The sequence below is a fragment of the Lontra canadensis genome, unplaced genomic scaffold, assembly GCF_010015895.1.
Source record: "Lontra canadensis isolate GAN:19392208 unplaced genomic scaffold, GSC_riverotter_1.0 scaffold31, whole genome shotgun sequence".
Lineage (NCBI taxonomy): Eukaryota > Metazoa > Chordata > Mammalia > Carnivora > Mustelidae > Lontra > Lontra canadensis.
In genome coordinates, this window is record NW_022631025.1 from 2109953 (window position 1) to 2124556 (window position 14604).

The 14604-nt window shown below is 52.7% G+C and overlaps 1 protein-coding gene across 2 annotated transcripts in view; it reads right to left on the reverse strand.

Moving 5' to 3' along the window:
* Positions 1–545: 545 nt before the first annotated feature.
* SPIN1 (spindlin 1) overlaps positions 546–14604 on the reverse strand; it is a 76149-nt gene continuing 62090 nt past the window's right edge. Inside the window, exons 4-6 of one of the 2 annotated variants that reach the window (XM_032866424.1) lie at positions 9409–9544; positions 4953–5186; positions 546–916 (exon numbers count right to left, since the gene is read on the reverse strand). In XM_032866424.1, the coding sequence (XP_032722315.1) occupies positions 717–916; positions 4953–5186; positions 9409–9544 (570 nt within the window). In that variant the 3' untranslated portion in view covers positions 546–716. Of the gene's footprint in view, positions 917–4952; positions 5187–9290; positions 9545–14604 lie in introns of both variants that reach the window. The other variant, XM_032866423.1, reaches the window with a different exon arrangement.

The window sequence follows — 14604 nt, forward strand, 5'->3', positions numbered from 1 at the left end:
GGTCCAGCAACTGTTCACAATGATTCCTATTCGGACTCGTGGTTTAAAGCCTCCAGACTGAAAAGGCGTGTGAACTTCTGACTTCCAAAACACGCTGAACGTCCCTGTGTCTCCTGTGCCCACATTTACTTTTAAATAAACAGCAGTAATATACGAAATCGGACTGACTTAGGACAAGCACTCCTGTTAAACTGGAGAATATTATTGAACCCCCGCCCCAATCCACAAGGAAAGGACTGCCAAGGAAGCGTGTGTGCGTGTGCATGTGCGTGTGTGCGTGTGTGTGTGTGTAGCGCGCGTATGGACACACACAGATGCGGACAGGGAGAGGTCCATACACGTCTCAACGAAGAAGGCAGTACCGACAGTGCCAGACCATGCTTGCAGCGTGGCAGCAGGTGGGGAGAACTACGGTGCTGGGGAGCTGGGGCGGTCCAGTCCAGTTTACACGACCGCAGTGCTATCTTAACTTCACCAAACTTGCCTGTAACTCTCCTCCAGACACACAGACTTCTCGTAAGAGGAAGGAGTTCTTACACAAAATGCTCTGTGTTCACATCAATCTGTACTATTCAGAACAAACCGGTTCTGCTGGCAGAGATTGTGGGTTCGCAGGGACATTTAAGCTTTCATTAAACTGGAAAGCAATCAAGTCTTTATGTCTACAAATTATACATTTAATAGTTCCACAAATTTGGCCAAGTCCATGATGACATCTAGGATGTTTTCACCAAATCGTAGACGTAAATGTGGAAATCGTCATCAAACTTGATGAAATAGACCGACGGTTTGGCCTCCACCTGGTGAATGACCATGCCAGTCCTCTTAGAGCCGTCCTCTTTGGCATACTCCACCTGTTTGCCCACCAGGCTGTCCACAACTTCTCCCGGCTCCCTTTCTGCTGGAGGAGAATCATCTGCGTGGAAGAGGGCGGAAGAAAGAATTCAAAGTCAATTTTTACGGAAGTACCAACTCACGTGTCTATTTCAAAAATAGTGTTTAAAAACGTAACATCCGGATTCATCCTAATTATCTAGAGCAAGAGTCGGCCCACTTTTTCTTCAAGGGCCAGAGGCTTGAGGACATAGGTCTCTGCACCCACCAACTGCTCGGCCCTGTTGGTCCTGTGAGAGTAGCTGCGAGGGGCACAGAACCGAAAAGTGTGCCAATAAAACTTTATTTACAAAAACAGTGTGCTGTTCCCCACCCCCTCAGGATGTAGACGTGTCAAGAATTTTGAAAAATCATAACCAGAAATCCCTGTGGCTTGTACTTAATTACAGCTGAGACCGGCTGAGGGGGTGAGGCAAGGAAAGGCCGGGGAAAAGCCTGGATGCACAAAACTTCTCAAAAGCCGCAGTGACCCTGAAACAGGCCTTCAAAACAGACAATACCTCCTGGGACGCTGAGAGTATGCCATTCACTTCAACACATCCCTGGTCTTCTTCCTGGAACTCCTCAAAGCTTCCTTCTCCCCACATTCGCTGCATCTCACTCACATGGTCCTCCTACCCAAGCTCTCGGATAAGATTTCCCAGGCTCTGGAGATAGGTACTGAGCGAACCCCTGCCCAGACTAATCATGACGACCTCCAGGACGGCACTGGTCTGCAGCAAAGCCCGTGTGCTGGAGAACCCTGCCCTGAGCCAGCAGGGCTATGTGGTGTTCTCGGAGCACAGACACCAGAGCAAACCTCCAGCAGCAAAGACCCAAGGGGCAGGGGATGGGGCCGGGAGGCTACCCCCCTCTCTTCAGAAACCCCTGCAGGTCCTGCGTGGGGCGAGCCATTTTACAAGGAGCAAGAGAGGGCTTCCAGATGCCCTCGGGGGGCGCTGCACCCCGCGCTTACCCCAGGCTGCCTGTGCTCTCGCTGCTGGCACATCACCCCCACCCCCAGCCTCACACACAGCCTGCTGCATCCCGAGCACATCCGTCTTTCACCTGCGGACACAGCCCTACCGGGCTAGTCTGACCGCGGGTGCTGACACCACGAATGACGCCAGCCACCAGCCCGAGTCCGGCGGTCATCAGCTCCTCCAAGCAGGGAAGCGATGCCGAACCCAAAGCTCACGTCCTCTCGTCAAAACTGCTCTTTCCTCGGCAGCGGCGCCAGCGCCCAACACCCTCGGGGTGCTGCACGCTTACAGAGCGTTCCAAAGCCACGACAGCCGGGCCTCTCCCCGCGACTGAGCCAAGATGCCAGAGCCTCACACAGAGGCCGCTGCAAGCGCCCGGCTCCAGGACATCACTGGTGGCAGCTGCACTTCCACACTTGCAAAACCAGCTGGCGGGCGGGGCAGGAGGCTGAGCAGCTGAGGAAGGGGTAATGGGAGGCCAAGGGGGGCCAAGCGGGGACTGAGCAGGGGCTAAGGAGGGGCTAAAGGGGGCCCAGGGGGCACTGGGAGAGTCTGCGGACAGCCCAGATGACCCAAATGCCCCTACGCTTTCACGCAGCAAAGCAACAGTCCTTACTGTGGATCCTTTCTACAAAAAAGCTAAAAATCAGGGGCCCCTGGGTGGCTCAGTGGGTTAAAGCCTCTGCCTTCGGCTCAGGTCATGATCTCAGGGTCCTGGGATCGAGCCCCGCATCGGGCTCTCTGCTCGGCGGGGAGCCTGCTTCCTCCTCTCTCTCTCTGCCTGCCTCTCCGCCTGCTTGTGATCTCCGTCTGTCAGATGAATAAAATCTTAAAAAAAAAAAAAAGCTAAAAATCAACTTCATACAAACAACACTCCTGATAATTAAATTCCTGCCCATAAAATACATCCCTCTACAGATTTAGGATGAAAGTACACAAAGCCAAAGACAAAGAAGGTGGAGAGTCAGGGCTGGAAGAGCACCCTGAAAGCAGATTCACAGACTTGTCGACAGAAGAACCCGAGATGTGCTATCACAGACCTTGGTCACTCTGTACAGGCCCAGGGAACCCTGTGCTGGAGGAAAGGCTATGGAGTAGTTTAAAAAAGAACAGGTTTACCCAAAAATGAAACTAAGAAAATAATTTCATTCACAACCACATCAAAAAGAGCAAAGTAAGGGCGCCTGGGTGGCTCAGTCGCTTAAGCCACTGCCTTCAGCTCAGGTCATGATCCCAGGGTGCTGGGAGCAAGTCCCACATCGGGCTCCTCGTTCAGCCTGCTTCTCTCTCTGCCTCTGCGTGCAACTCTGCCTGCTTGTGCTTGCTCTCTCTCTCTCGATCTGACAAATCAATAAATAAAATCTAAAAAAAAAAAAAAGAAGCAAAGTATTTAGGAATAAACTTAACAAAGTGTAAAACCAATACGCTGCAAACTACAAGATACTACTGATGAAGATCTTTAATTCTCAATAAATGGGAAACTATCCCGGGCTCCTGGGTCAGAAGGCTTCACAGTGTCAAGGCGATCAGAGATTCAAGACAATCCCCATCAGAATCCCAGCTGACTTCCTTGCAGAAACTGACAAACGGATTCCAAAACTCAGGACACTGCCAGGGACCCAGAAGAGTCAAAACAATTCTGAGAGAAAAAAGTAGGACTCGGCACCTCTCAATGTCAAAACTTACTTGAGAGCCACGTGACCGAGAACGGCACGTGCCCAGCAGAGAGGAGCACGGCCGTCCATCTGCAGCCAGCTCCCTTTCACCGCCGGCACCGAAACCAGCCAGCAGGGAAAGAAGGTCTTTCCACAACGTGGTGCTCAGACAACATGCACAAGAACGAAGGGGGACCCTTCCACCACATCATAAAAATGAACTCAACATGTATCAAAGATCTAAATGTAAGAGCAAGACCTGTAAAACTTGCCAAAGAAAACAAAAGGGTAAATCGTCATGACCTCGGACACACTACCAGAGCATGAGCTCTGAAAGAAAACACTGGACTTCATCACAATTAAAAACGTCTGTGCTTCAACGGGCACCAAGAAAGTAAACAGAAACCCACAGAATAAAAGAAAGTGTCTGCAAATCCTACATGGGTCCAGAGACCTCCATCAAGATCCAGACTCTGACGCCGCAACAGAACAGGGGCCCAACTGGGAAACAGGCAGACAGCACCAACAGACTTCTCTCCGAAAAAGACACAGAAACGGCGACAGCGTCTGGCTCAGTCGGTGAAGCGTCTGTCTTTGGCTCGGATCGTGATCTCAGGGTCCTGGGGTTGAGCCCCACGTCAGGCTCCCTGCTCAGCGGGGAGCCTGCTTCTCCCTCTGTGTTCTCTCTCTCCCTCTCAAACAGATAAATAAAATCTAAAAAGAAGAAAAAAAAAAAAAAAAACACAGAAACGGCCAATAACACACAAAAAGATACCTGACATCTTGAGTGATCAGGGAAATGTAAACCAAGACCATGACAAGGTAGCATTTCGCAACCATAAGGACACAGTGAAAACATCGGTTAACAGGCTGTGTATGCCTCAGAACCCTCACACGCAGCTGATGCGCACGGAGAAGGGTGATTCAACAGTGACCACAGACCCATCAATCCCACTCCTCGGTACGCACTCAAGAGAACTGAAAACATCTGCTCAGAAACCTGCACCCAAGGGCTGACCGCAGCGTCCTTCACCATCAACAGGAGGCAGACAAGCCACACACCACCCGCGACGGATGACACGCGTGCGCGCAGGGCCGCTGCATGTGGCGTGCAAAGAGATGAAGCACTGACACTCGTCACAACACGACGAGCCTTGAAAATGCTGAGCTGAGTAAGGACACCACACACACGGGGCCCACCATACTCGTCCACATGCAAATCCGCAGCCTGACACAGAGCAACTGCACGGAAAACACATCGCACTCGGCAAACGGTGCTAAGTTTCACAACGCATGCTTGGTGCATGGTGAAAAGAATGATCATTCAACCGCAGTAATCAAAATAAACAAGATACAACTACAAAACAGCTCATCAAACATCTCGTTCTAGCCTTCAGGTTCCTCTGGAATTAACAGGAACAAAAGCTATCAAGGCACTTACTAGAATCAGGCATAATGCGAAGGTCGCCTTCTTTATAATCGTCTAAAAGCTGGTACATGTACAAGACGGGGTCCTTCTCGTAAGTGATGTAGAACCACGTGTTCATGATGGGGGCGCGTGCCAGGACCATCCCCCTCCACTCATCCTTGGAGCCGTCCTCCGTCTCAAACATGTGCTCCACCGCCTTGCCGATCATCGTGTCGGCCAGGTGCGCATCGCTGATCCGAGAGGTCGCTGGGGACGAGAAGCAAACAACGGTTCACACGGGGTTTTACTGGACACACACGGTGAAGGCTGAGCTCACGCAAGGGGGAGGCTTGAAGGGCTGACCACGTGCCACACCAGCGGCCCCAGGGCCACCGGCAGGCCTCAGGGGCCGCACGATGCCAAGCCCTGTGGGCCCCAGACTACGGGATGCCATGAGAACCTGCCATTCTTCTGTGCGCTTTCCTCAACTCCTGTCCTTGGTATTGTGTCTAAATTGGAACCTCCGCGGTTTGCTGGAGGCACAGCGTGCGTTCTGGTATTAAGTTACTTTCTACGTGGCGGGAAGGACAGCCTTAGGGCAGAAAGGCCGAAAAGGAGGGTTCCCACGCAGCCTCACTCACCTTCCCTCTATTAACACCTACGTAATCACAGGCCAGGGATGAAAACTAAGAAATGCACTCACGCCAGGCCCGAGAGGTTACCCTCGCATCCACTGTGTTTTCAACAGCGGCCAGACCACGCCTCGTGGCGGTCACACATCCGGAGCCCTGGCATGAAACGCCCAGCGCCTCCGCTGGGTCATGTGAAAAACAAACTGCTTCCCTGGGCCTGCCGGCCTCCCTGCCTTGCCTGTCCCTGCCCCCACGGGCCTCTCCCTTCTCCCCACCAGGCTCCCCCGTGTGCGGGACCACCAGCCACTGTCGCCTCCTCCCACTGTATCCCCTAATGACATCTGCCACCACGTGCAGACACCGTGACAAAAGGAGGACCCTTCCCGTCTCCCAACCCTGAGATGACAGGGCGTCCACACCTGCCCTACAGACTAACCCTCAGCCCTGCTCTGCGGTCTTTAAGAGGCAGGCAGAAAATCACAACCTTCCTTTTATCACCACTGGGAAATTACAGAGAATCCTAATGATTTTAAGGTTTCTCTGGTCCTCACGTTTTAGACAACTGTCTTTAAAAACAATTAGCACTTCTGTTTTACTCATTTACAAGTGCGTCTATCTCTGTTAAAATAAAATTCAAAGGAATACAGATTAAAATTTCTTTTTAAAGATACCGTTACCCAATTTGATCAGAAAGACACTCTAAACACATCTGGTGGCTCTCTCTACTTCCACATGCACTAATTCTAAACTACACAAAACCCCCCCACTGCACACTGAAGTAAAGCCTACTGGTTTCGAAGTTCTCAAACTTGTCAATCTCTGGACTCCCGTACATGATGCTTAAGCATTTCTGAGGATCTGAAAATGCCCTTCCTCGCATGAACAACTACGAGACTGCCGTGTTAGAGGTCATAAGTGACAATGCTACACAACGGATCTCTCACGAAAAATACACTTCCTAGCAAACAGGCAGCACGGGGGCGGTGGGGCTCTGCGACTGCCAGCCTCTGCGGTGCGGCTTCCCGGAAGACGACCCGGTCTCTGCCTGCGTCCGCTTCCGACCTGTCGCGCGCTGTCCTGGCAGGCGCACAAAATCCAGCCTACAAGCCCCTGCTGCTGCAAAGGCGCGTCTCCTTGTCAGTGTTCTCAGGAAACGGAGACGCTCCCGTGTGACGCTACAGGACACACAAGCGGCAGCTCCGACGCTGACGCGCAGCGCAGAACCTGCGACCCGTCCCCGCGGACCCGTCGCACCGGCGCGCGCGCCGTCTCTCCCAAACGCACAGAGAACGCCTGCAACTCAGCGGCAAAACAAATGGAATAACCCGGCCCAGACACGGGCGAAGGGCCCAACAGGCACCTCTGCACAGATGGCAGACAAGTGCCCGACATCACTCGTCGTCAGGGAAGCGCAAATCCAAAGCCAGAGTGAAGGACAGGGGCCAGCGCGACGGCAGACAAACCCGCGCCTGCGGCTGGACACCAAACTGCCGCCAACGTGTGGAAAACAGAGCGCGGTCTCCTCAGGCAAACACAGAATTCCACTGCCGGGACAATCCTTCGGGGAAAGGAAAGCAGCGGCCCAAGAGGCACCTGACGGCCCGCAGCAGCCGTGCGGCGGGCGCGGCCCAGGCGTCCATCCAGAGGCAGGGGCGCCCGGAAGGGGGCGCACACGTGCAGTGCGGGGTCACGCGGCCTTGAAGGGAAGGAGACTCGGCCCCCGCTAGACTGGGCTAGACTGGGCGGGTTCCCCCAGCACACCGTGCTGAGGAAGAAGCCGGTCACAGAAAGACAAACAGTCTCAGTCCTGCTGAGGGGGTCTGAATGCGACCGACGTGGCGAAAGCGGAGGCCAGAGGCGGCGGGGCGGGGGCCGGGGAGCTGCTGTCCACTGGGGACAGAGCTGCAGCCTGACAAGATGAAGGGATGTGGAGACGCGCTCCGCAGCAGTGCGAACGCACCCAGCGCCAGCAGAAGTACCGACGCTGCACAACGGTCAAGGCAGGACACTTCAGTCACACAAAATGAACAGTCGGTCAGTCTTCGAGTGGATCCTTTACCGACACGCGATCCCACACAGAAGACACCGCGTGTGCGGAGTGACGCACATCGCGCGCTGCTGCCTTCCTGCGGGACGTGAGCGAAGGCCACGCGGCTCCCAGACTGCGGGGTCGCAGGGAGCACCATGATTAGCGATTACGTGAAGTCAGTGTACGAGACACTGCTGGTCTGCAGAGAAGCCCTTGGATTTCCTTTTTAAAATGCTCTGTTTACAAAAGCAACCGTCTCCTGCTGGGAACTTCTAAGAAAAACACTGGACAACTCTGAAGCCCATCAGCAGAGATACTTACAGGTTCTGGGGTATTTTGGTCAAACCAAAATAAAAGGTCTTTTCCTGCCCTACGATGGCAGAAGAACTCAGGAGAATGGACACAGGCCACACAGCAAAATGGAGTAAATCTCACGGGAGCGGACAGTCTCGCCCCAGGAGAGATGCAGACCAAACCTCTGGGTCAGAAGAACACATGACAATTACTTCCTACGGACAAGGGAGATGAGAGTTTAGACTTTTTTTAAGACCTTCAGGCTAAGACTCCTCCACGTGAGTTTCTCACGCTGGAAACGGGCAAACGTCAAGACCAAGAAGAAACCGAGGCTGTGTCTCGGGAGGAAGAGAGAGGGCTGCAGTGGCCCAAAGGACAGGTATGCTGTGACAGCTGGCAGAGATGGCGCGCTGCCCGATGAGCTACCTTTCATAAATGGGTAAAAACGATGGAAAGCAAGCTTTCTGGGAGAACACCTGCATTTAAACAGGACGAAGACAGACACAGCCCCGCTACCCACAGGGAACCCCAACAAAGGACCTGCTGCTCTGGCAGAGCATCAGCGTGGGGGAGGCACCTGGGTCCCAAGAGCACAGCAGCAGAAACAAAGGGCACCGACTATCCGACCCCACGCTTCCACCCGCCAAGTCCACCTCTGCCAGAACTGCGTCCGTTAACACGGAGGCTTCTAAAGACCATCCCCAGAGCATAAACCAGCGCTCACACACGAGCAGCACGGCCGTCTGAAAACATCTCCGAGTCAACACGCTGAAGAAGGTGATGCATCCTACTGACCACAACAGTAACGTTTTACTTTATTCTTAAAGGTAAAATCAGTCATTACTATTATTAACTGACAACTTACGCCTTAAGGAACTAGGTTATGAAAGTGAAGCACGTTTGTATGACACTTAAAAAAAGAAAGGGGGTGCTCACTTCCCCTGTCACTGTGCAAACAACTCTAAAGACTGCGTGAGCAAGCCCATGGGTTCTGGCGGCCCGAATTAGGGCTGAAAGTGCAGCATCACTTACGCAGTAATACACACGCTGAGATACACTTGACTTAAGGATTCTAAAATAAAGGCATAAGCTACTATAATCGGAATAAGTACACAGCACATTTGAGCTAATAAGAAAATATTCTTACCCATCAGAGTCCACATGAACAGTGAGCAAAATGTGGGAAATAACCATGTTAGAAATTATCAGATTGTCAGTTTCTTCAGCAATAACTTCATACATCTTTATATCCTTCACAGTCCCTCAAACCGTGGCTTGAGAGACTTAACTGTGTATCGGGAGTGCTTGCACTCCAGCAGAAGTAAAAATACCAATAATGCAAAGAATCATCAAAAAGCATCCATTTCGATAATCATTTTTAAAGCATACAACGCACAAATAGTAAAGAGAACTTACCAACTCTATCAGGGAGGACTTCGAGCGCAGAAACTCTTTCATCTTTATTAAGTTCTAGTCCATAAACACAGTCAAATCCATCGTATTTTATAAGATACAAAGAAGGATTTACAGGCACCTGGTCCAGAACGGTTCCTTTCCACTGGGTGACAGGGCCATTCCCCTCCTTCCACCCATGCTGAATCCTGCAGCCTACGATGTTCCGCCGGGGCTGGGAAACAGGTTTGCTCGGCCCCACACTGCTCCGATGTTTTCTGCATTCACACATATATACACGTAAGGGATCATCTCAGAAGTACCCACCCCTCGATCCAACGCCGCGCTAACTAGCATGCTCTCCTACGGGTTCTCCCAGGCCTGCACTAGCTAGTGGTGCCACACTCCCGGTCCAAGCGCCTCAAGGTGGGCCCTCGGGGTCACTGTGTGTGCACACGGAGTGCTGGCCACAGGGCTCCCCGTACACCCACTGTGCCGGGCAGAAGAGCACTGCTGCCTTAGGCAACCTTGGCCCTCATACTGAGCACGAGCACTGCGTTCTCAGCATTCCCGTTCCCTCTAGGGAGTCAACTAACAGTGATCCCAGTAAATCAGAGAAAGAGAAGGGCTGAGCACGTGAAGTACGCACACATGCACGTGAACCCGTTCCTCGTCTAACGGAAATGGGCAAACCGTTCAATCTCACCCACTCGGGAACCCACACGACAAGCCCCCACCACCTTCATCAGTGAGTGAGAAGACACTAAACATGGAGCTTCTCCTCCTCCCCCCACCCCCGGCCAGGAGTCCAGGCTGACTGGCACCCCCATGTTGTACCGTCAGTACTCTCTAGAAAACACAGAATCTTACACACTTGCATTTTTGACAAATACTTAACGTAATGTAAAAATTATTGCAGCAACACCAAACCCCGTTCTTCCCAGATCATGAACAACTGAAAAATCTACACATGGTGTTTACTGACAAGCAGTACACGTGGGTCTCGTGATCAGGGAAGGAATCCTGGTCCCCCCGGAAGTCCGCACACAAGGCCGGGGCTGGCGTGAATACGAGCTGAGGGCCAGGCTCCACCCGTGCTGCCAGGAGAGCTTCCGGCGGGCAGAAAGCTCTCGGCTGCCTCACCGCGAGCGCAAGTGATGAGCGACTGGAGTACACACAAACTCTGAGACAAAAAACAATTTATTGTAGGCTGTGATGTATACAGAGGGATGTATTTCAAGTAGTCGATCTGGTAAATCCACTGGTTCTTTGAGACAGAGCTTCCACCAAACCACGGCTACCCAACGAGGCCAGACAGGTGGCTGCAGGCCTTCACCTCAGCAAGGGGGCATGGCCCAGGAGGAAATCATCCCACGTCGGGCTGGAGAAGGGTCCCAAGGTTTCGTGCAGCGCTTTGAGGACAGCTGAAATCATGGGTCTGCCCTCCCCGCGCCCCCTGCCCCCAAGACTCAGAGGCATCCAGCAAGCCTGCCTCCCAGCAAGACAGGGCACACAATCCTTTCCAGGAGCAGGGCGCTGCAGGAGACAAAGGAGCTGGGCCTCAGAAGGGACAATGGGGACACCCCACAGAGGCCTCACACACACAGAAGGGCTCAGAGCTCGGCGGGGAGGACTGCCGTTGGGGGAGCCCCAGGCCTCCTCACAAACAGGTGCCTCACAACGGAACTGAAAGGGAAGCACACCCAAAGACAACACACCCACTATCAGGCACACAACAGAGGCCAGGACAAGGAAGGAGAGACGGAAGAGCCCAGAAATGAGAAGTAAACTGGGGGAACCCAGCTACCAGACACCAAGGGGCATGCCTGGGACAGAGGACAAGGGGACAGCAAGGGCAAAACAGTCATGAAGAGACAGGGACAGACGTGAATTCCAGCTTCTGTAAAACAGGAGGACACCAACACAACTCAAGAAAAATTCCCTGAAATAGAAGACAGACATGTGCACAGGCCACCCTGGGTTGGGAAAGTGGACCTTCAACCACAGACACTAACATTCCAGTCAAACAAACGAACTTCAGAAATGGAGCATCTCATGGGCATCCAAGCGAAGGACACATCTCATGTAAGGAAAACGGAACATGACAGTGACGCTGGGGCCACCAGACAACAGAGTGAGGCGGGGTTCAGGTTCTCAGCAGGGAAATGTGAGCCGAGGGTTCTCTGCTGCCGTCCGAGGCCCAGGAAGAAATGTCCTGGTCGGGGCCTCCTGAGAAGTCATGGGAGTTTCTACAGAGGCCGACTGCAGGCTGGGAGCACCTCCAATTGCACACAAATGTGAGGAAAAGGGAAGAGGGGCATGCAGCTGCGGTCTGCAGGGGCGAGAGTCAGAGCTACCCTGTGGGGAGAAGACACAAAGCATGGCAGAGCGGGACAGAGAGCATTTGAGACCGACGGCCCCTTATTCGATGGGGAGAAAGGAGAGTGAGACCTGGACTCAGAGCTGCTCAGGGCAAGGAGCCCCAGGTCCTCCCCGGACTCTGCAGCGTGCAGCTCAGTGTAGAGGAAAAGGCCAGTACTACGCACCACTGAGTCCGCGCCCTGCAGCTATGAGCACTGCTCAACCCCGATGACATCGAACCTCAGCCCTCTCCGCAGCCCCTGGGAGCGCCGTGTGGGGAAACGGCTGGAATGCTGCCAGCAGGGCGTTTCCCCTCCATCGATCCATCCCCTACTTCTTGGGACACTGAGGCAGAAGTCCGAGTGATGCACAGTGTGGACGGGGTCAGGCTCTCTGCAGAGAGGGCAGAGGCTGGCTCCCAAACCCTAGCAAGGAAGGAATGCAGTCCTCTGCAGCATTTCAGTGGTTCACACAAACACTCCACCATCACTACCAAAATTACGGACTGACGCTGCAGCTGCACCAGTGTCACCGTGGCTATCACCATGGCCAGGCCACAGTACTCAGGTATGCGGCCAATCATGGCCCCAAGCGTCTTCTGTGAGGGCACTCTTCTATGGGACATGGAAACCAGCAGATGGCCCCACACTTGGGTGGGCCTCATCCAATCAATTGAAGGACTTAAAAAAGTGTTCTTACAGGAAAGTGCGATCTTCCCTTTTCCCTGGGTTCCAATCTCCGTCCACATATGTACATGCACACCTACACACACACTCACACGCATAATAACCACGGGTTCTGTCTCCTTGGAGAATAAGACCACAGCTAGAAAAGCTTCTACCCAAGATTCCGAAGCAGGACATCTTCTATTACTGTGATTCTCAAAACCACCCTAACTTGGCCAGTTTAAGGGCACAAAGGGGCAGCTGGAGACCCAGAGCAGCTGTGTTCCAGCTCAGCTATGCGTCCCTTGTACACTCATGAGCAGCGCTGTGCTGTGGCCCGCAGCTGTTCTGGAAGAGGGAGCATGGCACCATGCATGGCCGTGTTTCTGCACAGGAGGCCCTCGTCACGGCTGTGTCCAGCAGCAGGGGACTCAGAGCTGCCAGTAACACTCTCCAAAGTGGCTCACGCACCCTTTACCCCAGAACACAGCGGTCCTTCCCTCCGCCTTCATTAAGGGAGCCAGAAGTAGCACATCCTGCTGCCATCACAGGACACCAGGAGGTCCAGCATCTCCTTCTGTGTGTCTGTGCAACGTAGGTCTCCACCCACCCACCCGTCTCTCTGGGTCTGTGCGGCTGGGATGACAGAGGCTTCTGTGCCCCATGCGTGGCTTAGCTCTGGTGTTACAAACCTACCTCTAACCTGTAAGCTGCTGCATTTATAGCTAACGTTCTTCTACTAAAATCTATAATTAATCAAAACCTCGATTTTCCCTCTCCTAGCTCTAACAGGACCAAAAACAAGCAAAAATTTTGTAGTAAAAGAAGGAAAATTTCTAAAACAAAAACAAACACACCCTGGCACATAGTGACCCCACCTGACACTGCTCAAATGTGGGCTGCTGTTCCAAATTTTGTTTTCATTCTTATCTGAGTAACTTTGTAAAAACATTACCTTATTTAGAAACAAACAAGAAAAGAAGGATTTTTGTTACTTCTTGTAACATTCCCATCTCTGGATGTTTTCTCTTTCTGAACACACCTGGTGATGACTCGGATGCCTCCAATGGGGTTCAGAAGCAAGCACGCACTCCCGCACGCCTCCAAACACGGTCCTGGGGCCCACATCCCCGAACCACCTCAGTCCCCACATCAGGTTCAAGACCGTTCTCTCCCCTCAAAGCCTGTGTCACTGTCTCCCATCTCCCAAATTACAGAAAACCGATGCCAATCGATCCTTCTGCATTCTGACTGATTTTTCTGAGTTGCTTTTAGAATTTTCTTTGCTCCTGCAATCAGAAATGTCACCAGAATTTGTGACTTGTGTTTTTAATCACCCCTCAACTAGCACTTGGTCAGTCTAGAGAGAGCTGTGCAGAACTGTCTCCCATATTTATTCCTGATCCTCCCCCCCTCCATCCCTTCTGTAGCAGAGGCACACAGGGTTTCCAGGTCCATCCTCCACAATCCACCTTCCCCAATGCTGCCTACCTTCCAGAAAGCCTCAGACCAAGTGCTCCTGAATCAGGTAAAAGCAGGTGAAATAGACAGGCTTGAATTTCAGCCTATCTACTTAATATCTTACACAGCATCTTTAATTTCTAGATACTAATGGTTTGATCTTCTCTTGAGCAGTGTCTCTTCAATTACCAAGTCTTTCAACATCAGGGGTAACGTTCATGTCCTTGCCTGATTCCTCTATGAACTCTGCGGGTCGGCCTTGTCCGTGTTGGGGGTGCCGTGTGGCTCCCCAGTTAGCTCTCCCATGCTGTGCGATGGTCTCTCCTGCCGTCAGCACTCCTCAGGAGCCTGCTGGTTCCCGGGGCTCCCGTGTTCCATGCAAACCGGGGTCATGGCATCAGTGGTTGGGAGCACCTCCTCAGGCCCAGGTGAGCCCTGGCGTCTGGCGGGGGCTGCAGGGCGGCCAGGAGGTGAGTGAGCGGAGACCTCAGGAGGGCAGCTGGGACAGGCAAGCATCTAGGCAAGCAGTCTCTCCTCTTCGGCTGCAGCCAGCCCTGGTGGTGCCCAACCTGTGCAGATTCCAGAGCCTACCCAGGCAGTCACTGTTCGCACAGCCTCCCTTTCTCCTCAAAGTGGCAGAGTTCCCCAGCTCGGCTTAACTTTTACATAAATCTGCTCCAACATGCTTTAGGTCTCCCAGGAATTTCTAATGTTCTGGCCTGCCAATAGGATGAGGTAGGATGAACTTTCTAACCAGTAACAACAAAAACTGACAATTTGGGGAAGTTACTTTAATGCAAATTACGGTGACAGTACAATCCTCTCTCTGCTTCTGGTAGGGATCCAGCCCT